Raw genomic sequence first — 18,026 nt, 5'->3', positions numbered from 1 at the left:
GAGAGAGAGAGAGAGAGAGAGAGAGAGAGAGTGTGTGTGTGTGTGTGTGTGTGTGTGTGTGTTTGTGTGTGTGGACATAATTTGGAAAACAATTTAGTTGCAGATTTCTGACCACTCACCTATATCTAAATGTTCAAACCCAGGGAACAGTATGGGTTTATCCATGCGAGAGAAGTAGAATAAACTCAGAATTACAGAGATGACAACACGATACAGACACCGGTACAGACCGATCAGCATGTAGTAGAAAAATAGGAAAAAGGACAGGTTCTGGTATACTCTCCTGCAAAAAGATTGATCAATTATCCTACTCATTCTTGTTAATCATATGTCGACTGATATCTATGATAATTGTGTAATATTATTAAAGTGACAAGCAGCAAGTTTATTGTGATAAAACTCTGTTTGATTGAATTCGTATTGTTTACAAAGATGTGTTCCACGCCCAATGTTTTCATCTTTTCTTTACTTTTCTTTTTCTTTTCCAGAGAACTATTCTCGCATATGATTGTGTGCAAAAATTATGAACGATTAAAAAATCAACAAGAATAAAAATCAATTTTTAATGCATTGTGCGTAATAAATGTGCATCAATTGTATTTCATCTTTACTACGTTGGAAAAGAGTGTAATGTTTCTATAAAGAAGAGAGAAAAAATCATATGACTAAAACAAAAAACATTATATACAATAACTTATGTTGTCTTGGATTCAAAGAAACCATCACAATGACCAATACCGCGATAACCAGTATTCACAAACATACACCGCTAAGAACTGTGTCTATTTGAAGAACTAGAACTATTTGTACATACTGCATATTTCTGTTTGCATACTCATAGTCACAAGCTGTGACACTGCCCTTTACCTGAAGATGCATTAAATGACCACATTGGATGATGCTATGCATCACAGTGTGCAAGACATGACCCCAAAAGAATTTGATTATGTATAACCAAAAAATTCCAAAAGTTGGTAATCATGACCTAAATATTCACCACCAGACGACTTGATTGACTAAGGCTTATAAATGTGTGAAATCTTACCTCAAAACATGTAGGTCACAGTGTTTGATTCACAACATACCTTACCTCTATGATGCATCAACTGCCTACATTTGATTTTCCTACGCCACACAGATTCATGAATTGTGATATGGGCGTGATATGGGTATATATAGCTAAAACATTTCAAAATGAGGCCACATTGACTTATTTTCGGGGCCAGACATACATTTTCTTCAAAATGCATCAGCTGCAAGGGTTTGATAAACCGAGGCTTCTCAACGTGAACGATAGGGATATGACAAGGGCATGAAAAAGCTAAGAGAAGGAAAAAGCAGGCAGAGGGACAGGAAAACTTATATCATAATCCAGCACGTAAAAAGACGGAATTATAAAAATCAATTGATTGTTTGCAGTGATTCAGAAGTTCGATTTATGGCACTGAACTCCGCTCGTACCTTACCCGCGAAAAACCGGATGGAAAAATAGGTAGTGAGTATCTATGCAAGGTGAAGATAACGAACTGTGATCAATCTCATAACTCCTATAAGCAATACAAAATAGATAGTTGGGCAAACACGGACTCCTGGACACACCAGAGGTGGGGTCAGGTGCCTAGGAGGAGTAAGCATCCCCTGTTGACCGGTCACACCCGTCGTGAGCCCTATATCCTGATCAGGTAAACGGAGTTATCCGCAGTCAAAACCAGTGTGCCAAGAACGGCTTAACAATCGGTATGAAACACGTCAGACAGCATTTGACCTAATGCGAGATTGTACGGACGAAGTAGATCGTTATAACGACCATAGCATTTGCGAAATGCTGACTTCAATCGAGACTGTTGAAATCCCTGTACCATCAACTTGTTTGTCAGTAGCTTACCTCGATTTAAAAACTGACTATACCCAGAACAAGCTCTTGCATATCGAATCAGTTGAGATATATAAACACGATATGCAGGTGATAATGGAATATTGCTACACAAATATGGGAAGTTGACGATGGAGAAGCTGAAATCATCCCGTTTGTCATACAGTTGAGTTGTCAGTTTGCCGTTAATGTCTACTTTCAATAAAATATCTAAGTATGAAGCAGAAATGAACGACTCTGTGGTGTCCTTTATTTCGAGCTCACAGGGATATATCAAATCGACATATGAATGAAAGCTATCATTGTTAATAAACGAAAGTCATTGATATATCTAAAAGTCGAATTGAAGGTCACAGCGAGAGATTTTTTCTTCTCGCGTAGAAGTTTTTTAATAAATTCTGTTTCATATGAATATGAAAGTAAGTGAGAGTCACTGGTCTTTCGTATGAAATCTTACATAGGACTCAAAGGCGAGAATGACAGGTCAACAGGACATTTTTACTCTCGTCTTAAGCATTTGATTCCACCTCTGATGTTTCAAAGGGTCTGTGTTTGCCCTATCATCAATTTTGTATTCTTCACAGGATTTATGAGGTTGGTCTCTGTTCGTTATCCTCGCTTTTCATTAGAATATTGGTCCCGTGCCACGACGGGTGTTAACACAAACAAACAAACAACAATCGTCACTGCTCTGAGCACCGTGCACAAGTCAAAATGTATGATACTTCACTGCTAGTGATGTGATACTAAGATATTCTCGAAGGGATGTTAACCAGGCAATATAACACAACTATCCAAGAAAAATAGCTCTAAACACAATAAATACACAATACATATTACACTGTTCCTTAGGAAAATAATTTAAGTCTCCAGCTTTATATATATATAAAAATAACTACAAAACTGACCCAGTCAGAAAGTGTTCAGAAGAAAACTTGTACGTTACGTGTTCTGAAAATGACACAAAATTCATTGATGACTTATGTTCTTTTGAGGAATCTACATCTACATGTTCAACGTCAGGTTTAACAACGTTTGCATGAGACATGACACCAAACTTGTAAATACAGCAAACTCTTCGATTTTTACTTCTTTTGTCATGACCAAAAATACTTAGGTGTATTGCATCATCAAATACCTTCGTAAGAAAAGGTGATGAGTACGAAAAGTTATCAATCTCATAATTCCTATAAGGAATACAAAATGAAGAGTTGGGCAAACACAGACCACTGGATATACCAGAGATGGGATCAGGTGCCTAGGAGGAGTAAGCATTCTCTATCGACCGACCACACCCGCCGTGAGACTTAAATCTTGATCAGGTTTAATGGATAAACCGTAGGTAAAATTCAGTGTACAAAGAAAGGCCTAATAATAGGTATGAAACAAATGAGATAGCATCTGACCCGATGACAGGTTGTATTGGTAAATTAGATAAGGAGGTATGCTACAGTGGAGGATATGTACAACAATATCTTGAAGTTGAAAATTTTCAAATTTACTTATTTTGTCAAAATATACAGTTTTAGTAGAAGGTAATCTGAAAAAATTAAAAACCCCTGCTGGACTCGAACCTGCGACCTACAGTTCAGCAGTCGGTATTCTAACTTACTGAGCTACTCGGCTAGGTATTTAAATGGAAAAGGAAAAGTCAAATATTGTTGATATTGATTTTTTCATCCATGTTTTTAAAGGAAGTCAGCCATTATGACAATGTAGAGTACTACCTTATAAATGATTATAGAATACGAAAGGCTTATTACCGTGCACAACCGTTACCAGGGGAGTCGGTAACCGCCACTTGGAATTCGACCGTCAATTCAATTTCGTTAAAGATTCCATAATAGGGGAGTCGCAAAATAATCCGGGCTAAATTTATAAGTACCAAACAACGTGCTGTCGTACGTAGACCACGTGCCGTGTTTCTAACAGAAAGGTAATATTCTGTTGAATTTGTGTTCGATTTCATTACAAGTATTACTGCTAGAACTAGAGCAAATCTCGTTGCAAAGCAACGAGAGGTCTTCCGTCGGAGTTGTGTGACATAAAAACCTTGAACTTGACCATATGTCCTTGGGTCAGGTCCTAATGCAGCCTCAGTTAACATGAAAAACTGAAGAGAATAATTCATCGAGTTTGAATTATTTATACATACAAATCAAATAAATTGCTCTCAAATCTTGAATATTTTTTTAAAACTTTAATATCTATCTGCGTAAATACATGTAGGTATATTATGCACACAGTGCGCACAGAAGTCGCGTATAAATTCCACGCCAGGAGCACGTGCCGAAGTTACATAATTTGGACCAGGAGTTCTGAGTCAATGTAATCAAAGTCACTGTTTTTAAACAATAAAACAACAAATCATTTGAAATGAGACTGGTCGGCGAAGGGTTTCTGAATATTCTATACGCATGTTTAGATTTGGTTTAATCATGATTATAAACTATTGATTTCAAACCATGTTCAGAAATAATTTGTTATGTTTGTAAAATGTATCCATTTTCTTTTCCACAACGAAGAATTTGAGTAAAGCTTTTGTGTTCAGTTAGAGAAGTGTGAAATCACAGATCGCTAGTCCAGCGATGAATCTCCGATATTATACACACAATCAATTAGATATGATTGAGAAACGAACTGTATATTAAATTGCAGATTTTAAAATTGATGCCTGACTCAATGCTCTAGAGTTTTGAATTTAAAACAAATCAAACGTAAGACCAGGGGCGTATAAACAAGTATATACATCCCCGGAAAGACTGAATTATTCGAAAAATCCAATATGATCAAAAACATAACATTCTATGTTATATTTAGGACGACAATGTTTACTTTGTGTACATGCCCTAGTTCACACGCGATGGTTTCTCGAGGCGGTTACGTAATTGTAAACAAAAACAAACCCCGCGGTGTATGTAAGATGCGTGTATTTAATGACTGAGTTATTCTATGCTTAAAGGTTTCTTTCTTCAATTAAATATATCGTTGTTTTAATAACAAACGTAGAAGAGATAACCTTTTCCTCTGTTTTTTTCCTTTGGAATGATTGTTTATATTAAAGCTACTAAATAATAACAAAAGAAAGTTGTCGATAGATGATTTTTAAAGGAACCATAGATCACGTTAAAACCTTATTTTAAAAGAATATTAGCATTTCATGAAGTCAGATTTATCAATTAAAGCAAGTTTATTTAAGATATATGCATATTTTCCCCCCTTCACCTACCTAATGATACGGTTACCTGTTTGCGGGTCAAGCTTTTTACTCATATATAACACAATACTCGAGCAAAATATTTATGTTCATGAGATCAATAAGATATTAGAGAACAACTTTTCCAGCGAAAGCCATATCGAAATATTTACCGTTTTTGAGTTATAAAGCGAAAACTTTGAAGATCCCCAGATCCCTAATTTAAGGGGCCAGCCCCTTTTTCGGGATATCAAAAGAAAGCTCTTAACATTTTGCACAACTTTTGTTCTACATGTCTTAACAAAATATTTTAGTTTAAAAGATACAAAGGAAAATGTGTGTAATTTTTTGCTCCTTTAGGCGTCCTAATTGTTTAACCCTGTCAACCACCATTTCGAACGTTGTAATCAAAAAACAAAAAAACGATGTGCACAACTACAATGCTCCTACTTTTCATTTTCAATGCATTTTCTGCTCAAGCTTATACAGTCTCGGAGCCTTTGTCTGGAAACCAAAGCCCCTAAAATTTCATTCAAAGGGGAATAACTCGTGAACAGAAGCGAATTTTTGAAATGTAGTACATGCTTTTAAAATTGTTCTGTAAAGTTTATAAACCCTGAAAATTTGAGCAAAATCCATACAGAAATGAGCGAGATATGAAGCTTCAAAGTTAGCGTCTAGGGAAAAAAAAGAATAATAAGAATAATCTTAACCAGCACAATCAGTAGAAGGTCTTCCGTTGTTACGGAAGACCTTAATTATGCTAGTGATAGTTATGTGTGAATTTCCAACCTTAGTGATATAAATATGGCAACGAAATACGTAGTACCTTAATCCAATATGACAACAAATACATGATATCGAATGTCGATTTAAAAGTTCAGTGCAACCCCACAAGATATGAACAAAATATAATCACATCCACTGCATTTTGAATTGGAAGTATCGAAGAAAGTGTGCAGCTCACCTTAGATCATCTTCACCAAGGGTTTGTTTAGCGAATATGGGACCCTTGTTTGTCATTATCACTGTTTGTTATATTCACCTTTCATCGACAGGATTTAATTAAAAGTTTTTGAAATATTGGATTTGGATTGATCACCATTTCATCAAAATATTGCTCGTATATAGATAGTTTGGGTGTTTTCTAACACCAATCTCCCCGTCAGATGAATTTGTATTTTGAAAAAAAGTCCATTAAAATTTCCTTAAAAAGGCACATACTGAAATTATATATACTCATGTACCTGTTGTCCAAAGCCAGAACCTTCTCCCAGGTCTCGCCGTTGTCGGAGCTGATATAATGATTTTGCAAGAAACATTTTCCACTGATGATTCGAAGTACAGCTCTAAAAACAAACATGAACACCACACCAGGTCTGAAATTGAAATAAAATTCAAACCTTAGATCAAATCGTTAATCAAACAGTATGACATGTTACAATTAAGATTCTATATAAACACGAGTTCATACGTACATAGAAAACGCCAACGGTTTCAGGAAAAAATATGGTACCTCCTTCATAATGGGTAAAACAAAACCGTAAGCTATCACCATGCACAACACAAACACCAAAAATTGGAAAATGAAATAACCTACAAGGGATAGATTTGATTAATTTACTTCCAATATGTATACATTTAAATATACAGATCATTAATCATTCATATCAAGATACATGTACAAGCATGGATAGTCTGAACAAATATCAAGAGAAATTTAACTTACGTAGAATAAGAAATCGTGAAAGAAAATACATATTTGATGACTCCATAATCAGGAGTTCTGATTGGCTGAGATCCAACAAACTGGTAAAAATAGAGGGCTGTGATTGGCTCTACATGTTGGAGGTGATTATATCATTTGATTTTTTCAACATTTGGTACAAAATGCTATAGAACATTCCAAATTTATACTATTGGTTATCACTTTTTAGTCGTTCAATGAAAACATACGTCTGTAATCACTTTCGATATGGTTATCTCAAAAACTCTAGCTGACAAGGATAAAGTCCTGCAGGTACAAGACATTGCTTTCAGTGGGGATTTATCTCATCCTTCAACAGTTCAAATTATTCTTGGACACCATAAGTCACAAAAGAAAAATGAACCCATAATCATATCAATTCGGGAAAATCAGGATTGTCAATTTCGCCCTGTGCATTATCTTCATAGGTATAAATCATTGTTTCCCCATATTTCAGGCCCTCCAGTTTGTCAATGGCAATCCAGTCATGTATTCTTATGTCAGTAATCAACTGTCAAACGCAATAGCTTTTGCAAGCCTTACTCCCAAGCGTTACGTTGGACACAGTTTTAGGATAGGTACAGAAACACATACTGCACAACTAGGCTACTCTGAAAATGTCATTCAACATATAAGTACATGAAACTGAAATGTGTTGCATAGATATATCAGGATTAAATATTTTCAAATGTAGCATGCATACATACACTGTACATGCTCATTTCTAACCCAGTACTTTGCAGGCCAGTGCTTAACTGCTATTAGTTTCGTAAGAAGGTCAGTATATTCTGAAATAGCTGCCTAGTTTCAGTGTCTTGAAACCAGGATGTCTCTGTTGATCTTATATCTAAGGTAGTTAACAGGTTTCTTTTAATACAGGCCACTGTCTACCTGCTGTATATTTGCAATATGTATAGGTTCTTTAGAAGGTACGAGTACTCGTACATGTATTTTTAAAAGTTGCTTAATTTTTCTAGTAGCTTCATCATTGTTTGTGTAATCTAGTTAAATGCTACTAAGTAGTTTAAAATACGCAAGATCGCGACTACTTTTTCCGTCTTAGTTTTAAATTTTACTTTCCCCTTTCAAAGTCTCGCGAGACCCAGAATATACGAGAATTTGGGCATGTTGGTAAATAATACCAGTTCTACAACTTTTGTCATGATCAATTCACCGGATTTTAACAATGGTGCACTATCATTGCATTGCAGTATCCTGTAGTAATGATTCAAGAAAGAAACAAAATACGCAGAAATATCCACAAATGATAGATTTTAATGGAAATGTGGTGGATATTTTCCCACTGCTGTCAGCCAGGAAATTCCCAAAGCTGAGAAGAGCTTGCGTCAAAGCATACATCTTCACGAGCCAAATTCAGGAGTTCACTTTCCTGTATCCAGACATTTTTACACAACTTTCATTTAAAAATGCTTTTAATTGTGGAAAGTACGGGTTAAATCGTCTTCCGATGCCATGTTTGAATAAACAAACAATGCCAAAGATCGACACGCTTTTCCGGACTTCTTTACAAGAGAGTTCCGCTGACTCGATATTTACGATCTTGCGTATTAGTCGTAACATCTGCCTGCTGGTTCCATCTACAGAGGAATCTGATTATGTTCATGTTGTTTATATGAACATACTTATCATATATGTATCTCAATCATACAGGTATCATTTTCAGTGAATCCAGGTTTATGTATGCCAGGTCAGTGTTTAACTGCTGGTACTGCTTACATGGTCAATTACATACAATTATTTTATCTTCTAGAATTATTTCTTTGCACAAGCTAACCTTGGATGGTTCAATGTGATAGCTCAAATGGGTTTGGCAATTCACATTTCGCTACATTTTAATTTTTGATGTGACACCTTTATGTAGTTTGTAATTTTGTGCAAATACATTGTATATCTGTAATTTTAGGGGATCGCCATACTGAAATACCATTTTGCGTTGTGTGATTAGCTGTTACAGTGGCGTAGCTTCCATTGAGGCAACCGAGGCAGCTGCCTCGGTAAAAAAACAACAACACCTTTTACGTTGTTAAAATGTCGATAGCTACTGGGGGGCTGCGGCCCCCCAGACCCCTACCTCGGTAATATTCGAACCCAAGCTACGCCTATGTGTTAGTCTGATCCCCTATTATGATTGATATATTTTTCATCATTTTCAATAAAATAATGATATTTTTCATCTCTACACTAGTGTTAATTTCCTTGATCCTTACTGAGCAAACACAGAGCCGCAGTGAGAATGTGCAGCGTGAAGAAACATAAATAACACGATGGATGAAAACTAGCGTTTCTAATCACTTTCGACTGGATATACACATATTGCAGCTGCAAAGATGGAAGACCAGACATCCTAAAATATGCGGTTTTGGTGTTTTGAATTATCCAATCATAGAGCAATTATGGCCCAAACCTGGAGGCCCTGACTTGAAAAAATACTTGAATTTGTTTCACAACGCTTTTATATCAGTATGAGTATCCATTGCCCTGTTGTTCCTGAGAAGATCCTTAAAGATTATTCCTAAATATTCCAATGTAAAACTTTTAGCCATATTGTGCTCCCGTCGTCCTATTCTTAAAAGACCCACCCTTATGTTCCTATTCCTTGATTATCTCCCCTTTGGGGGGACATGGTCTTTCATTTATACATAACCAAAGAATGATTTGTGCCAAGTTTGATTGAAAATGAATCAATTGTTTCTTAAGAAGACATTATTTAAAAGATGAAGTATTTTTTTTTTACTACTTCTTAACTATCTGCACTTTACAAAGAGCGTGACACTTCATCTGAACAAACTTGAATCCTCTTCACCCAAGCATGTGTATGGTAAGTTTGGCTGAATTTTACCGTGTTGTTATGGAGACGTGAAAATGTTAAAGTTTACGAACGGTCAGGCAAATTTATGCAAGACAAAAATTGATCAGAAAAGTTTACATCAGCTCATGTGAGGTAATAAAACAATAAAATTAGTGACATTTTTGCGGTCATTACAAGGCTTTAACACCGAGAATATTAACTGGTAAAATTGGAAAAACACAGCATTCTTAAATTTCATTTGTTATAATCCAATAATTGATGTCACAATAAAAAAGGCATGTACGATTAAGCAAGGATAACTGTAAATATATTTGATTTAAATATGATACGTCCGCACATAATCGTATCTTGTGATATCAATTTTGTTTGTTTGTAAACAATGATAATATTTCCAATCTTGCCAAGATGATGTTCCGCAGTCATAGCGGCCCTCGAGGTACAAGAGACAACGCGCCCCGGGCTCGGTGCATATTTTACGCCGAGCGTAGCTAAATAATCGCACAGACCTAGTCGCGGCAAGCGTTGGCACGTTAAAGAACGCTCACTGCTATGGCCCTGAGCGTTAATATAAATGAAAAATTATCGACGGGACATAAAACAAAGAAACAATCAATCAATGAATCAATCAGTAATTTTATTCATTTCTGTATGTTTTATTACAACACCCAAGGGTCAAAAATTTTCCGCACTGCTAATTTTCGCTAGATAATTCATTGAAAAATACAATTTTTAAAGCACTGATAAAACTAATTCTACTGCAGCTATCACTATCAAAATTTCGCAAATCATACATAATCAACTAGACTTAAATCTGTTGTTTTTATTTTTTCTATATGTGTTACAGTTTTTATCATTCACTAGGATAATCATGTTGTAGGAACTTTATATGAACTTAATCTTACACATTTCATATTAATAAACATTTTGAAAAATCTACCTTGTAATTTTTAAATTCGCCCACAAAAATATTTAAAATAACACTAAAAGTAACATTTGTCATGAATCTTGAGTGAATTCTACATATGTATTATTCAATGAATTATGTAGCGAAAGTCAAGTAACTACACCCATAGTACAATATCCATTTCGTGAACTTTTGTTTACTTTCCGCATTTATATTGTAAGTACTTATTGCTGTTCTATTAGAAAAATGACCACAAACCTCCGATGAGATGGGCAGCTTGGTTCCCTGCGTACATTAGATTTTTAACCTACAATGATAGATGGTTCTCAATCAAATCAAAGTGTATCAAAGGTAACGATCAGATAATCAGATATTTTCTAATTTCCTAAACATTTTGGTGTTTTTTTTAAAACAAATATCTTCTAGCTGATGTAAGTAGGCCCATATCTATGTAGCAGTATTCAATCATCACCTGCATATGGTGTTTATAAATATCTTTCAAATGATTGATGTACAAGAGCTTGTTCTCCTCATGGTCAGTTTTTAGATCGAAGCAGGCTACTGACAAACAAGTTGATGGTGCAGGGATTCCAACAGTCTCCTTTGAAGTTAGCATTTCGCAAATTCTATGATCTAGTTTGCCAATATAATCTATCATTGGGCCAAATGCTGTCTGCTTCATACCGATTATTAGGCTGTCTTGCCGTCTTTGGCACACTGAATTTGACTACGGGTAACTCCGTTTACCTGATCAAGATATAGGGCTCACGGCGGGTGTGACCGGTCGATAGGGGGATGCGATACTTACTCCTCCTAGGCACCTGATCCCACCTCTGGTATATCCAGGAGTCCGTGTTTTTCCAACTCTCTATTTTGTATTGCTTATAATAGTTATGAGATTGATCACTGTTCGTTATCTTCACCTTTCATGGTAGTCGATGGTAATTTTAATGTTAACTAGAAATACAAAAGAAGTACAAGATCCAGTATCATTCATATACCCGGACACTTTAAAAACATCTCATGAAAGCGAGGTTAAAATCGCAGGTACAGCTTTGCGCAAAACATTGTGAAAGAGTAGTACATGTTATAGTTACACGATGATATGATACCAGATATGCGATATACCGCGTACCCTTTTGGTATGTTTTGGCCTAGCCTCAGTTTCAAATGGTTACGCGATATATCCAATAAATGTTCATGGCTCAGTTGTTAGTCACATGACTGAAGTTCATTATGGTACTTTGTTCCTCAAACTTTCCAAGGACTCTTGCTGACAACAGGTCACACCTTGATCAGATAAACGGAATAATCCGTAGTCAGAATCAGTGTGCCAAAACGGACAAATAACTGGTATAAAACACTTCAGACAGCATTTGACCCAATGACAGGTTGTATTTGCAAACTAGATCGTTACACATGTATAAAGACAATAGAATTTGCGAAATACTGACTTCAACATCAACTTGTTTGTCATTAGTCTGTTTCGATACAGTAAGTAGTCATCTTTTTTCTGTAAAATATTTCTGAAAACGTACAATTCTACTTAGTTATCTAGAACAGAAGACAGGGTGGAACCTTTTAGAGTATCTGTGGTTATATGACTTACCAACATATCACTGTGGCTTTGCGTACAATTTACGGGAATGAAAGATCGGTCTCCTTTCCATATTTGGATGATATGTTGCCTCTGTGACCGGTAAATGAAGATCATATTGGCTACCAAATATACAGCGGATAGGATATTGGCGATGATCAAAGACACTGTAAATAAACAAGTATATGTATACACGCCCAAGAGTCTACAAATGAATGAATTGAATGCTTTTTGTATCAATCCATGGTTGGGACGATGGCTTCTGCATTACGATTGATGATTGGTTATTGAGAGAGAGAGAGAAAGAGAGAGAGAGAGAGAGAGAGAGAGAGAGAGAGAGAGAGAGAGAGATTTGTAGGAAAACTGACTATACCTCTGAAAACCTGTACAAAAGTTTTTAAAACTCTTAATAATGTGTTCAACCAAGATGAAGATGGATTTGAAGTAGTATTGGTATGAGAAATCTGGTCAATATACTTTCTTAGAAAATCATCAAATGACAGTGTAAAAACAAATATCTGGAAATAAAAACGAAAATCATTGATAAAAGCAAATGTTATATGAACTATGGTACTTATGTGATCAAAATGATTCCGAAACTGCATAGCTATTAAAATTGATGAAAATTTATTTCATATTTAAACCATTACATAATAAAAGATCATGAAGACGATGGTGTTGATCACTACGGTCCTTGTGGTGCACCTGTACAGACTTTTGTGAAGACAACATAGCTTTGCTTCTCGAACAGCTTTCTCTGTGTTCTTTATTATCTTCTCTCTAAAATCATTGAAATTGTTTATTTCGTCAATTTAAATAATGTTCTCCGGATAAAATTGTAACAAAAAGAAAGCGGTATCATTTTCACCAGATTCCCCAAGAGTTCAATAAAATATCTACGTACGGGGCAAATGTGGACGACTCTGTGGTGTCTTGTCTTTAATTTGAGTTCACTGGGATATCTCGAATCGACACATGAATTGTTAATAGATAAAACACCGTCGATATATTTAAATTTCAAGTCGAAGGCCACTACAAGCGATTTTTTCTTGTAATCTAGAAGTTTTTGAATAAATTTTGCCTCGTAAAAATATGATAACATACCAACAAATACAGGAGCACATTTTTTGTCAATGGGAATTCCAACAGACTGTTGGAAGACCTGATCAACAGAGACTACGAAGACTCCGGCATATTTTTTAATATCAACTTTAAAGCATTTCTGCTTAGAATCAGAGTGGTGTTTAAGTAAATTTGTACGTTACTGATCACTAGATATCAATATTTCCTTTTTCCATTTTTGTTCTATGGTGTCTTAATTTTAATTTATCGTGAGGAATGGTCGTGTAAGTGTTCAAAAGTGATACAATTTGAAGTTGATTTGCGAAAAGTTTTGTGATTTCAAATTTATTCAAAGTTCTTTAGATTTTTTGGAACCCGCACTGAATTTACAACACTTCTGGTATCAGTTGTGGCACAATACGTTTGATGTTTCTCCTTCACAGCTGTTAATATTTTCTTGGGAAGCAAATATGATAAAAAACGAGATGATTTCAGTTACTATATGGTCAGCTTTCCATATTTATGTAGCAAAATTCCATTATCACCTGTATATGGTGTATATGCCTTTCAAACCCTTACAAATACAAACAAAGATACATTGCTGGATCTTGCACATCGATTTCTTTTTACTACGGATTATTTCGTTTACCTGATCAAGATATAGGGCTCATATGGCGGGTGTGATCGGTCGACAGGATATGCTTACTTCCCCTAGACACCTGATCTCACCTCTGGTATGTCTACGGGTCCGTGTTTACTCAACTCTTAATTTGGTCATTTATCAAGATTCATACGCACATTGTTGACATCTGCACCGCATTCGTGAGGAAATATTTATCATGTCAATTGATAAAGATATTTGTCGAAATGCGCATGTGGTGCATCAAAATTGGTACCGTATAAGTTCTACATAATGAAAGCAACAAATTTCAAATGTAAATACGAATGTACAAATAAAACACGTTTGCAAATTCATCTCAGCCAAAAGAATTGTATAAACCCTACTAATATCAAAAGGAGTGTTTTAAGGAGGTTATTATAATTGATACATGCGCTTTAATTGCTTTTCTTGAGAAGGGGTTTTAAACTTTAATTTTCTTATTACTAATTTACTAATCAATGATTGCCAGTTTGTTATGAAAACTTCCGTATTGTTGTTATAAAGTGAGGTCTAATGAAATGCAACTAAATGTTTAACAAACGTATTTTAACTGGTTACAAACTATACACGCACCTAACATCGTATTTTAACTGGTTACAAACTACACACGCACCTAACATCGTATTTTAACTGGTTACAAACTACACACGCACCTAACATCGTATTTTAACTGGTTACAAACTTTACACGCACCTAACATCGTATTTTAACTGGTTACAAACTACACACGCACCTAACATCGTATTTTAACTGGTTACAAACTACACACGCACCTAACATCGTATTTTAACTGGTTACAAACTACACACGCACCTAACATCGTATTTTAACTGGTTACAAACTATACACGCACCTAACATCGTATTTTAACTGGTTACAAACTACACACGCACCTAACATCGTATTTTAACTGGTTACAAACTTTACACGCACCTAACATCGTATTTTAACTGGTTACAAACTTTACACGCACCTAACATCGTATTTTAACTGGTTACAAACTACACACGTATCTAACATCGTATTTAACTGGTTACAAACTATACACGCATCTGTAGTTCTGGAACTCTTTGGCACACTTAGAGAATCTCATAACAGTGCTTTACTTGATGTTTTCCGATGTAGTTGTAGACACAGGTGTCTGGAGTAATTCCTTCACATGCATCATCTGATCGATTTTGACTAAAGGTTCCTTGCTCTGAAACAAATGAAATCTAATTATGTTCCAAATTGAAATTCTAGATAAAGCAATTTAGGTATCCGATTTGGCAAATTTACTTACATTTACTGACTTCTTGAAAAGGGCTGTCACACATCGATAAATGAACAGAATCAATAGATATGCCTCGGAGATAATCGTGAAGATGTTTATGAACCACAACTGAAAGTAGTGTGAATAATTATTATCATATATCATATTGGTTATGAAATTGATCACTGTTCATTATCTTCGCCTTTCATTAGTAAACTATTAAAAATGTTATGCTCAAATACAATGATATATTCTATGGAAGGAAAACGCCAAATTGTAAATGTTTCACTACGAAGAAATTTTACACGAGTCTAAATTTTGCAGAATTTAAAGAATGCTGTGAAATGAACATCGTGTATGAATTTCTAGGAAAGTATTTGGAGTGGGTGATATGGCGTTACACTTAAATTCGATTTTGTCGATTACGTGACATAATCGGTATATATTTTGCGTAGTATATGCAGCGACTGAGAAACAGAAATTAGAGTGTTGAGGGGTAGGGGAAGTGCTAGTACATACCTAGCATTCTTATTTACATAGAAGGATTGTCTGAAATAGGGTAAAGTATGGACTTGTCAACATTTCGTAATAGTGGTAAATCAAAAACAAAGCATACAAAAGAAGTATTGATTCCATTGAATTTCCAAAAAGAGTATACACCAATAAGAAAACTGAAAAGGTACAGTGAGGATAATACCTTAAGAACGTGTATTAATATATACTCTGATTTCATCTATTTACAAATACCCGGCATCTTCTTGATGGTGCAAAGTTACGAAACATAATGTTCAACAAAGTACAGATTTTGTACATAAAGTGACTTTCTACGATATCACTTATAAACAAAATTATTTTGACAAATCTACAAAATTTGATGACGACGAAAACTGAATACACTGCAGTGTCTGATGAGACAGCGAAAGAAATGTTTAGATTATATCATGTGAGTGACGTCGTGTATGTATATGCTTACCCAGGTCTCTGTGGCACAGATATAAATTCGTCCAAAGTCTACTACTGACCTACATAAAAAATACATGTTATTCTTATTGTTTGAAATGCTTTGTACTTGTGAATGAATTCCATGAAATCTTTATTATTAGTAACTTTTGTCTTTCTTAAGATGGATGTCAATGGATTTGAAGAGATAATCGTATTTGTATACATGTAATTATGCAGCTTAAAAATAAAACTACATATATACTAGTAACACTTGATTATTTTTTGAAAACTTAATGTTTGTACTTACAAAATTAGAATATATAGAAATCCTATGATGGATCCAAATAATCTCGAGGAAGTGTTCAAGCTTGCAAAAATGGGGTAGAACACGATGGACATCATGAAGCACGTCAAGATCATATAAAGAACTGTAAGATGACGAGACTGTCTAAATCCATTCGAGTTCAAATCCATATCATAAAGCTTTTGAAACCATATTCAAATACGTTTCACATACAAATGTACACGAAATAACGGAGAACTTTTCGCTTTTATCTTTCATTCGTCAATGCATGGTGTCCGGATAGGGCCAATTGCAAATGCGTGACTGCGCGTTAGTCACAACACGCCGTCATGCCAACAATCAACACACTTTCGCGCTCTCACGCCAACACGCAGCGCGCCATAACAACTTTACACAACTTGCCTTCGCGCCGACAATGTGCCGTCATGCCAACAAGCAACACACCGTGCCGTCACGCCAACAAGCAACGCACCTTCGCGCCGTCACACCAATAAGCAACGCGCCTTTGCGCCGTGTTCCTTGTTGGCGTAATGGCGCGTTGCTTGTCGGCGCGAAGGCGTGTTGTATAAAGTTGTAATAGCGTGAAGGCGCGATGCTTGTCGGCGTGAAAGCGCGTTGCTTGTTAGCGTGACGGCGTAAAGACGCGTTGCTTGTTGGCAAGACGGCCAGAAGGCGTGTTGCTTATTTGCGCGAAGGCGTGTTGCTTATCTGCGCGATGGCGCGTTGCTTGTTGGTGTAAGAGCGCGAAGGCGCGTTGCTTGTTGGCGTGACGGCGTGTTGTGACTGACGCGCACAATCGGATCACGCGGTCGTCTTTTTCCGTAACCGGTATCAAATCGATGCATTTCTTCACCGGAAACGCGCTTGTGGTTGAGGTTAAAAGGCCAGAACCGAATCCCTGTATAATGTGTTATTTAGATTTTCACCACAGATTCAGTTTTGGTATCATTAACGTCTTATTCACTCTAATACATAAACATATAAGTGGAAATTGATAGTATTAGAATACCTTATATACATGAATGTATGATACCTTAGATTCACCTGAAAGCTCACGTTTTATATTGCAACGTATGACTGTGACGTAGTAGTTGCATATGTGTACACATGGCAACAGATTCTGATGGCGTCGATCCACATACGAAGTTCATTTGCGATTACGGAAATAGCCGAGTAGTTACGATTGTAACGTGCAGTCACACTTTAGCAAATGGCCCTATCCGGACACCATATCAATGCGTTTATGTGTAATACTAATTCTTACAAGTTAGCCATGGATGTTCAGTAATCCTCACAGGACCCAAGATCATGTAGAACAAGACATGCTCCAACGTGCACCCAACCGCTGCTGCATTGGCGACTGAATTGGAGGTTCCGTCCAAGAAATTGATCGGTCTGCAAATAATGATTAAATGAAATTCTTTCTAGCAAAATGCCATGAAAAGGTGAAGATAGCAAACAGTGCTATATATTGTTTGTAATGACATTTTATTTATCTGGTGCATCAAAATTGGTACCGTATGAGTTTTACATTACGACCCCTGGGTGGAGGCCTCTGCTGGTGGACTGTTAGTCCCCGAGGGTCTCTACAGCCCAGTAGCCAAGTACTTCATTACTAGCTTGAAACTACGGATGATTGTATATTTAATTGCTGTGAA

At 36.0% G+C, this 18,026-nt stretch overlaps 1 protein-coding gene across 3 annotated transcripts in view; it reads right to left on the bottom strand.

The window, feature by feature from the left end:
• Window positions 1–18,026, bottom strand: part of LOC125682460 (stimulated by retinoic acid gene 6 protein-like) — a 55,071-nt gene that overhangs the window by 1,890 nt on the left and 35,155 nt on the right. For 2 of the 3 annotated variants that reach the window (XM_056159654.1, XM_056159662.1), the window contains exons 4-15: window positions 17,633–17,763; window positions 16,372–16,492; window positions 16,096–16,144; window positions 15,153–15,251; window positions 14,977–15,068; window positions 12,798–12,927; window positions 12,521–12,665; window positions 12,160–12,314; window positions 10,809–10,857; window positions 6,548–6,665; window positions 6,317–6,448; window positions 120–283 (exon numbers count right to left, since the gene is read on the bottom strand). In XM_056159654.1, coding sequence (XP_056015629.1) covers window positions 120–283; window positions 6,317–6,448; window positions 6,548–6,665; window positions 10,809–10,857; window positions 12,160–12,314; window positions 12,521–12,665; window positions 12,798–12,927; window positions 14,977–15,068; window positions 15,153–15,251; window positions 16,096–16,144; window positions 16,372–16,492; window positions 17,633–17,763 — 1,385 coding nt within the window. Of the gene's footprint in view, window positions 1–119; window positions 284–6,316; window positions 6,449–6,547; window positions 6,666–10,808; window positions 10,858–12,159; window positions 12,315–12,520; window positions 12,666–12,797; window positions 12,928–14,976; window positions 15,069–15,152; window positions 15,252–16,095; window positions 16,145–16,371; window positions 16,493–17,632; window positions 17,764–17,885; window positions 18,020–18,026 lie in introns of all 3 variants that reach the window. The other variant, XM_056159665.1, reaches the window with a different exon arrangement.

Source organism: Ostrea edulis, chromosome 1 (genome assembly GCF_947568905.1).
Source record: "Ostrea edulis chromosome 1, xbOstEdul1.1, whole genome shotgun sequence".
Classification (NCBI taxonomy): domain Eukaryota; kingdom Metazoa; phylum Mollusca; class Bivalvia; order Ostreida; family Ostreidae; genus Ostrea; species Ostrea edulis.
Note: the sequence above shows the minus strand (reverse complement) of the source record. Positions and strands in the feature narration are given on the sequence as shown.